General features: G+C 32.8%; 1 protein-coding gene across 1 annotated transcript; it reads left to right on the forward strand.

Annotated features, from left to right (window-relative positions):
* The first annotated feature begins 22 nt into the window (after positions 1–22).
* Positions 23–17,996, forward strand: LOC127707565 (target of rapamycin complex subunit lst8-like). The gene is made up of 9 exons (XM_052212163.1): positions 23–244; positions 3,041–3,092; positions 6,511–6,673; positions 7,873–7,948; positions 11,326–11,400; positions 11,997–12,074; positions 12,738–12,862; positions 17,387–17,529; positions 17,862–17,996. Exons 1-9 carry the CDS (start codon positions 122–124, stop codon positions 17,978–17,980), a joined length of 954 nt encoding a protein of 317 aa, XP_052068123.1. The 5' UTR covers positions 23–121; the 3' UTR covers positions 17,981–17,996.
* Positions 17,997–18,506: the final 510 nt, after the last annotated feature.

The following is an 18,506-nucleotide window of genomic DNA, read 5'->3' on the forward strand; positions in this document are numbered from 1 at the left end:
AAGTCCGTTTGGCAATATTTATTTACTTCCGGTAAAAAATTTTGCAATGCAGCTTGAGATAACATTTTTAAAGATGACTTCTTGAATAATAGATGTTGTCATCTTTTATTTGTGGTTTAAAATGAACGGATCAAACACAAATAACGATCCTATTATACTAGCTACTGCAGGATATGATCATACGGTCAGATTTTGGCAGGCTTACAGTGGAATTTGTCTGAGAACTGTGCAGCATCCAGATTCTGTATCCATCAACAAAAACCATTCATTAATAACATAGGACCAATTCTGAATTAACAACTGTTTTGAAAAAAATATGTTAAACTCAGACAACATCAAGTCTCTAATCGACATCTGCTCTTCAAATCAATGTTTGATTTTACGTCAAATTCTCAAATCAATTGCCGATATTTTTACCCTCTAATTGACTTCATGTATAAGTAACCAAAATGATGTCCCATGGATTGGAGTTGCCTCTAATCTTTAATAAATTTTTTCCAGTTTGATCTTTCTTTATTTCACTGTAGTGATCGTTTTGTTTTTGTTTAATGTTGCCTTCGATCTATGTTGTTTCATTCCTTTTATACCCATATGAGTAAGATGTGGGTACATGTTTATGAGACAACAAAAACATAAAGATAAGACAAAGATAACCCAAAGACTACTAGCATGTCAAGAGGTACAGTGGCCAACAATAGAAATACATCTATTCAATATGTCGAGCTCTTACATCATGTACATGTATTCGAAAGTATAGCGAATAAAGAATTTGCCCTAATTTATTTCTAACCAGAGGCATTCTTAAAGTCTTTCAATCTGTAAGACAATTAACAGTATCATTGCTTCATTTTTATACAAATGCATATTTAAGAACATTTAACCACAACTAACATGACTAAATTTCTACAGATAAGTTGGAACCACAATTTTAATAGATAGATTTTTACAAGTTTTTAGATTCTTTTTCAAAAATAAAAAAGAATGACCAAATTTCTATCCGAAATAAAACTTTGTCTTATACCTGTATTTTGTATACAAATAAGTTGATGTAGCTAAAACAATGCAGTCTGCATCATTCCTTTAAAAAAGGCCTTCAACAACAATGATTAGTGCAAAATAACTTGTAAGTTTTAGGAATGAAAAAAAAGATTGTTCAGAAACTTTTAAGTATATAATTTGAACTCTGCTATATTAAAAATCAAGTAGTTTTCAAAAAAAGTCCTATGTTTACCCTGTGAGTGAAACATATACACAAAAATTAGGCCCTCCCTCTTTACCAGAAACAATCAAAGATCTGCCATTAATAGTCAATTCTCAAAATAGTCAATTCTCAAAATAACTAAAAACATTCAGAAATGACATACAAGAAATACATGTAATGACAAGGTTCCGAAATTGGGACAAGGAAATAGTTGTGTTAACAAAACATAACTGAATCCCCAGAAAATAGAAACAATATGTCAGACAGGGGTACTACTTGTACAAGTTATCTTTATTTACTTGAAGAAGTAAATAAAATATACTTATATAAGTTAATTATATTTTTTGAATAATCTCCCCTTAATTTTCTCAAAAATTTACTTGTATAAGTAAAATTTTTTTTAAATCCCACAAAAATTCTTAATTTTTGAGATGTAAAATCATGCCTTTAACAATTTGTCTCAGGTTAGCTCATAATTTTTGATAAGAGTTCAATGTTTCATCTCATTAATTCAACAAAGAAACTGATTGCGCAAAGATCTTAAGTATTTGTGCAAGGCCTTCAAAAATTGCTCCTTGGGGCCTTGTAAATGAGCAGTGTTCTGAAGATAACAGACAAATGAGATTTTCATTGTCCATGAAATTACACTTAAATGATTAGTAAAGACATCTGCAAAGGACAGACAATTCAAAATTCTGTTAGAGCAAAGAAGTGCTAAGAATTCAAGAAAAGAAGATAGGATAACTTTTTTACTTGTATTTATTAAAAAAAACTTTTTTACTTGTATTTATTAAAAAAATCTGAATGTCTAAGGGACATAATTAGGCCAAAAATAATTTACCTATACAAGTAAATAAAATACACTTGTATAAGTATCCTAAAAATTTACTTATATAAGTATATTGATATTTACTTCTTCAAGTAAATAAAAATTACTTGTACAAGTAGTACCCCTGACTGTATGTAAATTAGTGTGATAGTTATAATATTAACAGTGTAATTTTTACTGCAGAAAATGCTTACTTCGACAATTAATGTCTCTACAGTGAACATCATTTCAAATTGATAGCATGAATTGTTTACATTAACATGTTCGATGATAAAATTATGTAAGCTATAAATTTTTATAAATTTCATTAAATAACATCTAATTTTGTTTGTTACAAATGATTTGATTCGTTGTCATGAGGATTCAGTCCAGCGGTAGAAGTTAATTTAAGAACAAAAAACAGACTTCGATTAGAGTGGCATAGAATTGGTCGTTGATTTGAAATCTTACTATATTATGTTGTCAAAATTGGACATAGATTTTAGGAAAGGATGTCCATTAGAGACAGTTGTCGATCTGAGTCTAACAAATATACAAGAAGTAGTCAATCACCTCTCTGTCTCAACCCATTTGTGATTTATGTTAGAGTAGTTTCACCTCAACCTTCCCTCTGTTAACAAAGGGGAGTGGGGCAAGATATAGATGACTTTCGAATTCCTGCATTTTCCTATGTTACAATGCTGATGTTATTACTTTACAGTACGAGTCAATTATTCAATGACATCATTTCAGCAGAATTCCTGAAAAATCTGCCAATACCATGTCAATTAAATTTTTTTATATTTTTCTTGACAGGAAATAAATTGGAAAGTTTCACCATACAATGGTAAAGAAAGTGCAGTCACAATTGAACAAAATTTGTTTTATTTTCTATGAGATTATAGCATAAAAAATTCCTCTTGTTTTCAAAACACTATATAATCTGTACATGTAAATAAACATTGTCATATATCATGTATATTTCAGCATAATTCTGATCTGTCTGTGTTTTTCCTTAATTTGTTTTCTAGCAAGTAAATGCATTGGAAATAACTCCAGACAAGCAATTGATTGCTGCAGCTGGTGAGTTTGTAAAATATATGGAATAGTACATACAAAACATATTTACAAGATTTAAAAACCAGTAGTACATGTAAAAATTTTCAAGTAACACAACAGATTTATATTTGTGTATCCCATGTATCCAGAGCAGGGGGTACCAGTGGTATGAACATTCTATTTCTCTTTTTTTTTTTATCAAATCATGTAAAAATTCACAAAAATTAAGCTGGAACCATCTTTTTCAGGTGGAATACCCTTAGCACTCAATTAAAAAAATTTCTGAATCCATGTTTGATTAGAAAGTTTTCTTTCTTACAGTTCAAATTATGCTTTGAAATGTATGAGAATGATGAAATTAAGGTATCAAGTATTTGTCTGTGTTCTTTCTAACAATAAATTCCTTCTTCCAGTTTTTAGTCCCCTACCGACTAAGTGGAAGGGGACTTTAGGTTTGCACTCTGTCCGTCTGTCTGTCTGTCCGTCCATCCGACAGTCCGGCAAATCAGTTTTCCACACTTTTTTCTTTGTGCTTCAAGATATTGATTTGATATTTGGTGTATAGTTTTATCATGACAAGTTACAGATCAATTTCGAATTGTGTTCCGGTCTGATGAGTTTGTGCAGAGTTATGGTCCTTGGACTAAGAAAATTCTCTCAAATAATCAGTTTTCCTCACTTTTTTTCGTCTTGCTTGAAGATATTGATTTGATAATTGGGATATAGTTTCATCTTGACAAGTTACAGATCAAGTTCAAATTTTGTTCCGGTTTGATGATTTTTGAGCAAAGTTATGGTCCTTGGACTTAGAAAATTCACATAAATAATCAGTTTTCCACACTTTTTTTCGTCATGCTTGAATATATTGACTTGATATTTGTTATATAGTTTACACCATGACAAGTTATAGATCAAGTTACTATTTTTTTCCAGTACAATGAATTTTTAACCAGTAGGGGACTATATATTGCCATGCAATACTCTCAGAATGCTTGTTCAAACATGTAAATAGAGGAATTATTATTTCAACTTGTTTCCCCTCCATCAAACCTAGTTAGGGTCAAGGGTCTTATACCCGTACAAAATAATCCAAGTGATTAAACAATATTATATCATAGAAAATATATTTGAAAATAGATATACAAATTTTTGATAAATAAATTCTTAGCACAAATGAATCTTGAATGTAGAATTATGGTCCAAATGTCAGCTTTTACTATTACATTTTTGTCCTCCACGCAAGGAATTGCGGGGAACATAGATATAACAAGGGTCTGTCCATCCGATCTTGTTAGCGCTCTCAAACGAACAATTCTTGCCAGATTCTTATAAAACTTATATCGTAGGTTTATATCAGCAATCTCTCTGATGAGTTCAAAAATCAGTGCTGATCAACTATTTTTAAAAGAGTTATGTCCCTTGGAAACATTAGTTATATGGAAAATTGCATAGTTAGCCCTCTCATGTGTACAATTCTTGCCAGATTTTTATGAAATTTATATTGTAGGTTTTTATCAGCAATGTCTCGGACGAGTTTGAAAATCAGTGCCGATCAACTATTTTTAAAAGAGTTATGCCCCATAGAAATATAAATTATATGGAAATTTGCATTGTAAGTGCTCTCACATGTACAATTTTTGCCAGATTTTTATCAAATTCATATCAAAGATATAAAACAGCAATGTCTTGGACAATTAAATAAGTGCCAATCAAATATTTTTAATGAGTTTCCCTTTGAAATATTAAATATACTGGAAATTGCTCTCAAGTCTTCAACTCTCTAGTAAGATAATTCTAAAAAGTTTTAAAGAACAAAAAAAAATTTCTTTTTTGTTTTTTGCCCTTGGACAAATTTTAGACAGAGCAGATAAAATATGTGCAATGTGGGGGACATTGGAACTCTGTTATTTTATTTTTTATATTTATATGCAAAACCTGACTATAAAAAAATCATAATAAGCTAATTTATGGGCAGTCTGGGAATAATGCAGGAATAATTTTGACTTCCACTAAAAAACAAGGGCATATTGGATATGATTAAAAATTAAATCTGTAGCAGGTCACCTCAAAACTTTTTGAGGAGCCATTTAATGTGAAAGAGTGTGGCATTTACACAATATGTGACAAATGTTTCACTTATTCAGGAGTAATACCACCATTGTATTTTCCCTATTAGTCTTTGTTAAATTGGTATTTTTCAAAATAAATGTGCATAATAATGTTTATGACTGAATTTTTTTTCTGCAATGAAATGCAGGGTTTATTAGGGCCCCGGCTAGTGGCGGGTCGCCCTATAGTGATCAGTCTGTCCATCAGTCCGTAACAAATTGTGTCCGCTCTATATCTAGAGAACCTTTATATTTTCATACTTTATACTTGACATGTATATTAACCAACACCAGAGGGTGTGTCATAATATTTGTACAACTTCCCAGGTCAAAGTTCAAGGTCAAAAACTTTGGTTTCAGGTCTGTCCGTCCGTCCATAACAAATTGTGTCCGCTCTATATCTAGAGAACCGTTATAATTTCATTCTTTATACTTGACATGTATATGAACCAACACCAGAGGGTGTGTCATAATGTTTGTACAACTTCCTAGGTCAAAGTTCAAGGTCAAAAACTTTAGTTTCAGTTGACAACCCCATGTCCTATGGTAAAGATCGTGTCCGCTCTATATCTTGAGAACTGTTATGATTTCAAAGTTTATACTTGACATGTATGTTAACCAACACCAGAGGGTGAGTCATAATTTATGTACAACATCCTAGGTCAAAGGTCAAGGTCAAAAACTTTGATTTCAGTTGACAACCCCATGTCCTATGGTACAGATCATGTCCGCTCTATACCTTGAGAACCGTTATGATTTCAAAGTTTATACATCAACCCATATATCCATAAGTCACCTAGTGGTCAACAATGAATTCACACCATGCAGTCATATCACTATTATACTATGAAAGTAAGTTCAGGATATTTATCAGTTTAATTAAATTGCCAAATATAACACTTTAACTAAAAAACATAGAATAAAATCACTCTCAGCACATAACGAGACTATGTAATAACTTAAAAAAGTGCTTCATATCAGCTTATCCATACAAAATTTTTACCACACGTTATTTACAGCGGGCCCACAGAGATGGCTCTCATATCAATAATGTCTAGTTTCCTACAACTGTCAAATTCACGGGAATTTTTTTTTTCAACCATTTTTCGTATGAGCCAAGATGTGATGTACTGTGTTTTTATGGTATTACACCTTCATATAGGCAGAATTTGTTGTTCTAGATATTAATTAAAATCTTTATTGTACAAGTCTTGGAAAACTGAACAAAATTGTACTCCTTAGTCCTTATATAAAATGAAATGTCTTCTTAGTAAAATGATCAGTATTATATTACAGAGAATAGTGATAATTTGAAAATAGATATATATTTATAGGGTACCAGCACATTCGAATGTATGATTTGAACTCAAATAACCCAAACCCTGTGATTAATTATGATGGAATATCAAAGAATGTTACTGGACTAGGTTTCCATGAGGATGGCAAGTGGATGTACACAGGAGGAGAAGACAACGCTGTGAGAATCTGGGATTTAAGGTATTTTAAAAATATTGTGCTATTTATAGAATTGAGAATGGAAACGTGAAATGTGACAAAGTGACAACAACACAACCAAAGTGCAGAAAACAGCCCATGAACGCCAATGGGTCTTCAACACAGCCAGAAAATCCTGCAACCTGAGGCAGGTTTCAGCTGGGCCCTAAGCAAAAATGTACACTAGTTCAGCAAAAATGGATGTCCCACTAAACTCTGAAACATATAAATGAACCAAAATTTAAAAAAAAACATACAAGACTAACAAAGGCCAAAGGTTCCTGATTTGGGACAGGCTCAAAAATGCGGCAGGGTTAAACATGTTTTGTGAGATCTCAACCCTCCCCCCTATACCTGTAGCCAATGTAGAATAAACAAACACACAGCAATACGCACAGTAAAAGTCAGTTGAAAAGAATTCAAAGTCCGATCTTAGAATAGGTAACAGAAGAAACTAAACAAAATGACAATGATCAACATAAATTAACAAAGGACTACTAGCAGTTACTGACATGCCAGTACCAGACCTCAATTAAACTGATTAAAAGATTATGTCTTCATCATATGAAAATCAAGCACAATTCCTCCCGGTAACGGTTTAGTATCATACCATCATAAAAACATACGTGAAGAACATAACCCGCATCATGCCAACAACTGGTTTTAGAATAAATGTATTTATTACCTATGTGAAGACCCTATGAATGAATCAATATTAATTCCAAAAAATGCCATCTTTAATGACCTGACAACAGTGTCATAACTATATCCCTTCTGAATGTGTCTGTTTAAAGGTTTGGTTAGCTTTTGAGATGAATGACGACATTTTTGTGCTTTCTATAGAATATTCCCATAAAAGATGGGATGTGAAATACCTGCACGTTGATTTATATTTACGAATGATGTCCTTGTACCGATGATAAAATTTAGTAAATGTTTTGACATGTATTCTGAAAGATGTGGCCATATATGTTCACATATATAAAAATTTGCATCTTCATTGATATATTAAGATAGCATGTCAATATGACTGTTACAATATAGCATAACTGATGTAATTTATGTATATTTTATAAGGTTAGAGTGTTTTATCAGTTTCATATGAAGGGAGCTCAATACAGTTCCACACATATATAGGTATCAGATACATAAAAGTGTTGCACTCACTGATAATCAATACAAGATCTGTTAATTTTTTGTAGGTCAAGAAATTTACAGTGCCAAAGAATATTCCAAGTAAATGCTCCAGCTAACTGTGTGTGCCTACATCCTAACCAGGTTTGTGCTAATTAAGGACAAAGTACCATTAACTCTTGAACAATTTCACTCAATTCTATCAAATCTCAAATTCTAAAATAAAGCATTTTATATTGTTGTTTTAGTTTGCCTCGAAGCAGAAAAAAGTAATTTATGTGAGGGTCTGGAAGGGGGGGGGGGGGGGGGGGGGGGTGGGGAGTTTGGTGATGGTTCTGTATTCTGAATTTTTTAAGGCAACTCTTCTCTATTCATTTTTATTCACATTATTCTCTATTCTTTATATTTTAGCACCCCATTATTCTCTATTCTTTATATTTTAGCACCCCATTATTCTCTATTCTTTATATTTTGGCCAATTATTAACTATTAAGGAGGACCTAGATAGTTGATAACATCTATATCATGTGGTGTTTGGTGGATCGTTGTTTCATTGGCATACAAGTATCTCCTTATTGTTCCCTGTGCAATGCCTTGCGGGGACATAAAAATACCGGGCGTCCGTACGTCTGTCCGGTCTTGTAAGCGCTCTCACGTGTACAATTCTTGCCAGATTTTTATGAAACTTATATCATAGGTTTATATCAGCAATGTCTTGAACGAATTGCACAGTTAGCGCTCTCATTTGTACAATTCTTGCCAGATTTTTACGAAACTTATATCATAGGATTATATTAGCAATGTCTTGGAGGAGTTTGAAAATCAGTGCCAATCAATTATTTTTAAAAGAGTTTTGCCCCTTGAAAACATTAATTGTATTAAAAATTGCATAGTTAGCGTTCACTTGTGTACATTTCTTGCCAGATTTTTATGAAACTTCTATCATAGGTTTATATCAGCAATGTCTTTGACACTTTTGAAAAATTAGTGCTGATCAAATATTTTTAAGTTATGAGTTATGTCCCTTGGAAATATTAATTATAACGGAAATCGCATTGCATTTGCTCTGAAGCCTTCATTTCTCTAAGATATTTATCAAAAGTTTTTAAGAACAAACAAAAAAAAGTGTTTTTTTTAGCTCACTTGGCCAAAAGGGCCAATTGAGCTTTCTCATCACTTGGCGTCCGTCGTTGTCCATCGTCGTCCGTCGTCGTCGTCGTTAACTTTTTACATTTTGAACTTCTTCTAGAGAACCACTGAATGGAATAAATCCAAACATGGCATGAATGTACCTTATGAGGTGCTGACCAAGTGTTATTACTTTGTAGCCGATCCATCATCCAAGATGGCCGCCAGCGGGGGACTTAGTTTAACATAAGACCCTATGGGAAATACATACAAATGCCTTCTTTTAGAAAACCAGTGAATGGAATGAAACCAAACATGGCATGAATGTTCCTTATGAGGTGCTGACCAAGTGTTGTTACTTTGCAGCAGATCCATCATCCAAGATGGCCGCCAGCAGGGGACTTAGTTTAACATAGGACCCTATGGGAAATACATACACATGTCTTCTTTTAGAGAACCACTGAATGGAATGGAACAAATCATGGCATGAATGTTCCTTATGAGGTGCTGACCAAGTGTTGTTACTTTGCAGCAGATCCATCATCCAAAATGGCTGCCAGCGGGGGACTTAGTTTAACATAGGACCCTATGGGAAATACATACACGTCTTATTTTAGAGAACCACTGAATGGAATGAAACTAAACATGGCATGAATGTTCCTTATGAGGTGCTGACCAAGTGTTGTTACTTTGCAGTCGGTCCATCATCCAAGATGGCCGCCAGCAGGGGACTTAGTTTAGCATAGGACCCTATGGGAAATACATACAAATGTCTTCTTTTAGAGAACCGCTGAATGGAATGAAACCAAATATGACATGAATGTTCCTTATGAGGTGCTGACCAAGTGTTGTTACTTTGCAGCCGATCCATCATCCAAGATGGCCGCCAGTGGGTGAATTAGTTTAACATAGGACCCTATGGGAAATACATACAAATGTCTTCTTTTAGAGAACCGCTGAATGGAATGAAACCAAATATGACATGAATGTTCCTTATGAGGTGCTGTCCAAAATTCACCAAATGCTGTTATTTTGCAGTTGGTCCATCATCCAAGATGGCCGCCAGCGGGGGACTTAGTTTAGCATAGGACCCTACGGGAAATACATACAAATGTCTTCTTTTAGAGAACCACTGAATGGAATTAAACAAAACATGGCATGAATGTTCCATATGAAGTGCTGACCAAGTGTTGTTACTTTGATGTCAATCCATCATCCAAGATGGCCGCCAGCGGGGGACTTAGTTTAACATAGGACCCTATGGGAAATACATACAAATGTCTTCTTTTAGGGAACCACTGAATGGAATGGAAGCAATCATGGCATGAATGTTCCTTATGAGGTGTTGACCAAGTGTTGTTTCTTTGCAGCCAATCCATCATCCAAGATGGCCGCCAGCGGGGGACTTAGTTTAACATAGGACCCTATGGGAAATACATACAAATGTCTTCTTTTAGAGAACCACTGAATGGAATGGAAGCAATCATGGCATGAATGTTCCTTATGAGGTGTTGACCAAGTGTTGTTTCTTTGCAGCCAATCCATCATCCAAGATGGCCGCCAGCGGGGGACTAAGTTTAACATAGGACCTTAAGGGAAATACATACAAATGTCTTCTTTTAGAAAACCACTGAATGGAATGGAACCAAACATGGCATGAATGTTCCTTATGAGGTGCTGTCCAAATGTTGTTACTTTGCAGCCGATCCATCATCCAAGATGGCCGCCAGGGGGGGGGGGACTTAGTTTAGCAACGGATCTTAAGGGAAATACATACAAATGTCTTCTTTTAGAGTACCACTGAATGGAATGAATCCAAACATGACATGAATGTTCCTTATGAGGTGCTGACCAAGTGTTGCTACTTTGTTGCTGATTTACTGTTCAAGATGGCCACCAGGATATTTTATTAAATAACGGGACCAATATTAAACCAAATTTGGCCTCAATCATTATTTGGGTATCTGTTATGATTTTTATCTATCTTTACATGATTTCTAAAACCAAAGTAGAGTCAGGTGAGCTACACAGGCTCTTGAGAGCCTCTAGTTTAATTATTGTCCTTGGACATGTTGGATAGATAAAATATGTGCAACGTGGGGAACATTGGAACTCTGTTCTTTTATTTTTATATTGATGTGTAGGTTGTTCCTGATGCAGTCACATGAAATGTACTGATGATCACTGATTGTCAGGACAGGTACAGCATTATGATGTTGGCAATAACTCTGGATAAAACAAATTTTGTTGCTAATCTTAATTTCCTAAGAAGTTACTGTTTATTGGTTTGTTTGTTTGTTAAGTTTTTTCTTTAGATTTATGCTATTGTTGAAATTTGTTATAGTAAGGACAATACAAAAGAAAAATGAAAACAGTTAAATTATATGTTTCAGGGAGAATTATTTATTGGAGACCAGAGTGGATCTATACATGTATGGGACCTAAAAACAGATAATAATGAACAGTTGGTAAGTTCTACTTATTTATTTTAAAATGGGATAGTTTATATAAATTACCTTTTGTCGATAGTATTTATTTTTGTAGGTTAATTAGGATATTATGATAGGATTGAGCTCTAAGCATCTATTTTTGTCTTAAAGACACATTTTGAGATTTGTTAGGAAATAAACCATTTTATATTTGATTGAATCTCTTTATACTAAACATCTATAAACAAAAAAATGAGCATAATCAGCTTCTTTTTTTTATTAAGAAAATGTCAAATAACTGTTTAAATTTTGTAATCAATTATACAATTAATAATCTCTGTTGAACACATCTATTTTTGTCAATGAACTATTTTTAAGATGAAACCCTTTTGATTTGGGAAAAATAGGATATGGGATTGATGTTCATTAGACAAAAATATAAATTAAAAACGGTTATTGTTATTGCTGTTTTAAATTGCATCAATTGTACATTTATTATATTGCTAATAAAAGTCTTCAACAACAAATCGAAAACCGCACACTGAACAGTTTTTTCAATATATTATATGCTTTTATATGCTGTTTAAAATACAAAAAGAAACTCTGGATTTGAAAACAGTCTGTTCTGTTTACAGATACCAGAACAAGATGCCTCCATACAGTCTATCAGTATAGATCCCATGGGAACCATGATGGCTGCTGTAAATAACAAGGTATTAAGGATAGAAAGAAAATATACAATTGATAAGTTTTCACTTTATGTGCTAATATGCCTGCATGCATGTGAAAGAAGTCATGAGTATTTACAGGCTGATATCTACCAACTGGCTATGTATGATGATTTTACAAAAACAATCTAATGGAATACATGTATTGAATAAATATTTTGATTAGACTGTAAGAATATATTTTTAACTATTTTATAATCCACAATGAATATTTATTAATTCAGACAAACCTTAGCTAAATGGCAACCTCGCTTGGAAATGCATGCAACTACTAAGTCTCCTTCATTATAGAAGTAAAGTTCATAGTACCCGAAACTTGTTTTGAGAAGCCTTATTGGCTTAATATTTAGGATTTATATAGTAAAACTGCACACATAAAAAAAATGTGTTCCATTCAAACATTTTCATCTTATTAAATTAAAAACCCCTCAATTGAATATATTCTGATTTGAACAAAAATTGTTTCTTTGGAATATAACTTCTTTACATTTGCATTTAAGAAAGGAAGTCCCAAAAATTTCCTTCACTAAAATATAATGTGATACATGCCTCCTATATGCAATTTTAGCAGTATCTGATCTGTGTACTGTATCACCTAAAATGTATTTTATTAGCTGATCACAATTTTAGAACTTCTTTTTTTTCCAGGGTAACTGTTATATATGGAATCTGACTGGAGGCAAAGGAACAGAACCCACTAAATTACATCCCAAATCAAAATTTGAAGCCCACAGTAGATATGTTCTGAAGTGTTTATTTAGTCCAGATTCTACGTAGGTTATTGGTTATATCAAGACACTCCAACATCATTGGTCTATTTTGCTGTCAATAAAACCATAAATTCTTCTATAGGTCATCATAGTTCTCAACATTAGACATTTGTCTCTAGCATATATCAAGCTCTAATTGCCACAATTTGAGACAAATAAGGTGATAAAATATCACAAAATTACCAAAGAATAGTCATCAACACCAAGTCCAAGAAAGAAACAACCACAAAGGTGTCTAATGATAACCACTGATGAGGTTCAAGACTTTGAACAATTTTGATGCATCCATGTTTAACAATTACATAAAAAAATATTATATCATTTATTTTTTGTCTCGCCTGCGATGAAAGTCTCATTATTTCGTCGCAGTATGCGAGACATAGGTATTACTATCAGGCGGCGGCGTAAACTATTTGTATAAAGCTTTATATTTCAGAAGGTAGAAGACCTGGATGCTTCATATCTTGTATGCAGATACCTTATGTTACGAAGTTTCCGTCAGACAGATGTCCATTGTCCTTGACCTCAATTTCATTTTATGAATAATCAGATAACTATATTTGGCATATGGGTTCATTGCAACATCTAGATGTCAGTCAGAGTTCACCTGACCTCGACCTCATTTCATGGATCAGTGATCAAGGTTAAAGTTACGTGATTAGGTCCGCTTCTCAAATACTATAAGCAGTAGGTCGACTATATTTGGTGTATGTAATGATTGTAATGGGTAGATGTCAGTCTGGCAGGTTTCATCTGACCTTGACCTCATTTTCATGGTTTATTGGTCAATGTTAAGTTTTTTTTATTTGGTCTGTTTTTCAAATACTATAAACAATAGGTCATTATATTTGGTGTATGGAATGATTGTAAGGTGTACATGTCAGTCTGGCAGGTATCATCTGACCTTTACCTTATTTTCATGGTTCATTGCTCAATGTTCAGTTTTGATGTTTTTGTGTTTTTCAAGAACTATAAGCAATAGGTCAACTATTTTTGGTGTATGGAATGATTGTAAAATGTACATGTCTGTCTGGCAGGTATCATCTGACCTTGATATCATTTTTAGGGTTCAATGGTCAATGTTAAGTTTTTGTGTTTTGGTCTGTTTTTCAAATACTATTAGCAATAAGTCAGCTATATTTGGTGTATGGAATAATTGTAAGGTCCACGTCTGTCTGGCAAGTATAATCTGACCTTGACCTCATTTTAATGGTTCATTGGTCAATGTTAAGTTTTTGTGTTTTGGTCTGTTTTTCAATTAGCATATGCAATAGGTCAACTATATTTGGTGTATAAAAAAAATGTAAGGTGTATATGTCTGTCTGACACAATTTATCTGACCTTATCCTCATTGTCATAGACCTTTAAAAGTGTTAAGTTTCTGTAATGCTTTTAGTTAAACCTTTATTTTTAAGACTTTCAACATAAAATTAATGGTCAGTAAAGTAGGCGAGACATTTCAGCGTGTGCACTCTTGTTTTAAACAACAAAAAACTTAAGATATGACAAAAGGCAAAGCACTGATGATGGTCCTGACCTAGGACAGGCAAATAGATATGTGTATTTTTTGTAGTAGCTTTATTATACGACCGCAAAAAAATTTTTGTGGTCGTATATTGGTATGACGTTGGCGTCGTCGTCGTCGTCCGGCATCGTCGTCGTCGTCCTGCGTCGTCGTCCGAATACACATTGGTTTTCGCACTCTAACTTTAGTTTAAGTGAATGGATCTTTTTGAAATTTTACCATAAGGTTAAATACCACAAAAGGAAGGTTGGGATTGATTTTGGGGGTTATGGTACCAACAGTTAAGGAATTAGGGGCCAAAAAGGGGCCAAAAATAAGCATTTTCTAGTTTCCAGACAATAACTGTGGAACAGTGTATGGATCTCTCTGAAATTATACTACAAGTTTCCATACCACAAAGGGATGGTTAGGATTTGCTTTGGGGGGTTATGGCTCAAACCGTTTAGGAATTAGGGGCAAAAAAGGGGGAAAAACAAGGTTGTCCTGGTTAATGGACAAATACTTTAGTACAAAACATAATTTAAAGCAGTGTAAGGGAGATAAGTCAAATACATCATTGAAATTATCTCCCTTACACTGCTTTTAAATTATGTATAAAGTAATGGTTAATGAACAATAAAGATAATTTAAAACAGTGTAAGGGAGGTAATCCAAATACAACATTTTGGTTACTTCCCTTACACTGCTTTTAAATTTTGTTTAAAGAAATGCATATTTATAAAGGAAGACCAGTAAAAATATCTGCAAATGTTGCATCATTTTATTTTACAAAAAAATCCATATGAAAGATTTGACACTATATTTTTAATTCTATTATAAAATAGATTAAGTTAGCACTATTGTAAAATTAAATGGGTAATTATGGTTGCCAACTCCATTGGAAATTTGAATTGAGATTATGACCATATCTTGAGGGAAAGAATTTTTTGGGGGAAAAAAGGGGGGGGGGGATAAAAAGAAATTGTGGGGGGTCAATTTTTTCTCATTTCAGATTTCAGAAATTAAAAAGAATTATTCTTCAAATATTATTTTTTTTTCAAATTTCAAATATTGAAAATTTCAAGAAGTAATCTTTAATTGCACAGTATGGCGCATTAGATTTGTAAAATCTTTGATCACATTTATTTATTTGTTATGCCGAATCTAACAGTGTATTTAGATTTTTAATTTTGGGTCCAGTTTTCAAAATAGTCTACATTAAGGTCCAAAGGGTCCAAAATTAAACTTTGTTTGATTTTAGCAAAAATTGAATATATGAGGTTCTTTGATATGCTGAATCTAAACATGTATTTAGATTTTTGATTTTTGGCCCAGTTTTCAAGTTGGTCCAAATTGGGGTCCAAAATTAAACTTTGTTTGATTTCAACAAAAATTGAATATATGGGGTTCTTTGATATGCTGAATCTAACCATGTATTTAGATTTTTTATTTGTGGACCCCGTTATCAAATTGGTTCATATTGAGGTCAAAAGGGTCCAAAATTAAACTTTGTTTGATTTCATCTAAAATTGAATTATTGGGGCTCTTTGATATTCCAAATCTAACCGTGTATTTAGATTTTTAATTTTGGGTCCTGTTTTTTAAATTGGTCTACATTAAGGTCCAAAGGGTCCAAAATTAAACTTAGTTTGATTTTAACAAAAATTGAATTCTTGGGGTTCTTTGATATGCTGAATCTAAACATGTGTTTAGATTTTTAATTATGGGCCCAGTTTTCAAGTTGGTCCAAGATAGGGTCTAGTATTTAAACTTTGTTTGATTTCAACAAAAATTGAATATATGGGGTTCTTTGATATGCTGAATCTAACCATGTATTTAGATTTTTTATTTGTAGGCCCCGCTATCAAATTGGTTCATATTGAGGTCAAAAGGGTCCAAAATTAAACTTTGTTTGATTTCATCAAAAATTGAATTATTGGGGTTCTTTGATATGCCAAATCTAACGGTGTTTTTAGATGTTTAATTTGGGTCCCGTTTTTTAAATTGGTCTTCATTGAGGTCCAAAGGGTCCAAAATTAAACTTAGTTTGATTTTAACAAAAATTGAATTCTTGGGGTTCTTTGATATGCTGAATCTAAACATTTGTTAAGATTTTTGATTATGGGCCCAGTTTTCAAGTTGGTCCAAGTTGGGGTCCAAAATTAAACTTTTTTTGATTTCAACAAAAATTGAATATATGGGGTTCTTTGATATGCTGAATCTAACCATGAATTTAGATTTTTTATTTGTGGGCCCCGCTATCAAATTGGTTCATATTGAGGTCAAAAGGGTCCAAAATTAAACTTTGTTTGATTTCATCAAAAATTGAATTATTGGGGTTCTTTGATATTCCAAATCTAACCGTGTATTTAGATTTTTAATTTTAAGTCCTGTTTTTTAAATTGGTCTACATTAAGGTCCAAAGGGTCCAAAATTAAACTTAGTTTGATTTTAGCAAAAATTGATTTCTTGGGGTTCTTTGATATGCTGAATCTAAACATATGTTTAGATTTTTGATTATGGGCCCAGTTTTCAAGTTTGTCCAAGTTGGGGTCCAAAATTAAACTTTGTTTGATTTTAACAAAAATTGAATATATGGGGTTCTTTGATATGCTGAATCTAACCATGTTTTTTGATTTTGGACATTGGACCATAATAGGTAAATTAAAAAAATTCAAGTTCTTAGACCACATTCTTTCTGTGTCAGAAACCTATGCTGTGTCAAATATTTAATAACAATCCAAATTCAGAGCTGTATCAAGCTTGAATGTTGTGTCCATACTTGCCCCAACTGTTCAGGGTTCGACCTCTGCGGTCGTATCAAGCTGCGCCCCAGCGAAGCATTTTATTTTGAATATTGATTTGTATAAATAAGTTTAAACAGATACTGCTGATTTTTCTTTTGTAAAAGATGATAGACATTTTTATCAATTTTCTGAATATTCCAAAGTTAAAAAGTTAAGTACATGTATATATGGACATGATATATATTTTCTGTAATGAAAAGTTGTTATTTTACTTAGATTATTAGCCACCACATCTGCTGATCAAACAGCCAAAATATGGCGGACTGCAGATCTGACATTAATGACAGAATTAAAAGAAACTGCACAGAGATGGGTCTGGGACTGTGCATTTAGTGGAGATTCACAGTATATTATCACAGGTAATTCAAAACGCATTAATATGATGCTAAAAATGTATAATTAAAGGACACTAAAAATGTATTAATTAAAGGACAAGAATATGTAAGGGCTTATTGGGTCTAAAATTTCATTCAAGTTTATTTTTGGAATTGGAAACAAACTGTTATTAAATTATTGTTCAACTGACCATCATAAAATAACAAAAAAAAATTTCATATTCCTTGAGTGTTCATGTGTACAAACGATCATTAGAGTTGTGATTTGGATTCTTGTGCTATATGATGACCTATTAAGATTTTTTTTATATTAAAATTATGTTTTTATTTTAAATGTATTATCTGTTTATTTTCAGCATCATCAGATAACATGGCCAGATTATGGAGTGTAGATACAGGAGAGGTCAAGAAAGAATATAGTGGACATCAAAAAGCTGTTGTGTGTTTAGCATTTAGAGATGAAATAGTGCAATAAAATTTATATTTTAATATTTAATCTCTGTTGTTAATGTAATCGTGAATGTAGGTCTTTTCTTACATGGTATAAAATTAATAAATGTGACAATTGTAAACAAATAAGTTTCAAATCTTTTACAATGAAAGCTGTTAAAAGAGTATAGTTTTATTGTCTCGCCTGCGATGAAAGGTGCAGTATGCGAGACATAGGTATTACTATCCGGCAGTAGCAGCGGCGACGTAAACGTAAACTATTTGTATAAAGCTTTATATTTCAGATGGTAGGAGACCTAGAGGCTTCATACCTTATATGCAGATACCTTATGTTATGAAGTTTCCGTCTGTCATATGCCCATTGTCCTTGACCTCATTTTCATGGTTCAGTGACTGCTTGAAAAAAATGACAGTTTTTTTGTCATGTAAATTTCTCACATATTATGAGTAATAGGATAACTATATTTGGTATATGGGTTCCTTGCAACGTCTACATGTCCGTCAGACAGGGTAAACCTGACCTCGACCTCAATTCATGGATCAGTGATCAA

This window comes from Mytilus californianus, unplaced genomic scaffold, assembly GCF_021869535.1.
Source record: "Mytilus californianus isolate M0D057914Y unplaced genomic scaffold, xbMytCali1.0.p SCAF_7, whole genome shotgun sequence".
Classification (NCBI taxonomy): Eukaryota; Metazoa; Mollusca; class Bivalvia; order Mytilida; family Mytilidae; genus Mytilus; species Mytilus californianus.

Bases quoted from the DNA above. Each gene is read 5' to 3' on its own strand.
- LOC127707565 (XM_052212163.1), top strand. From the start codon at position 122: ATGAACGGATCAAACACAAATAACGATCCTATTATACTAGCTACTGCA. The intron at 3,093-6,510 runs GTGAGTTTGTAA...ATATATTTATAG, and splicing joins GCAATTGATTGCTGCAGCTG to GGTACCAGCACATTCGAATG. The intron at 12,863-17,386 runs GTAGGTTATTGG...TATTTTACTTAG, and splicing joins TTATTTAGTCCAGATTCTAC to ATTATTAGCCACCACATCTG.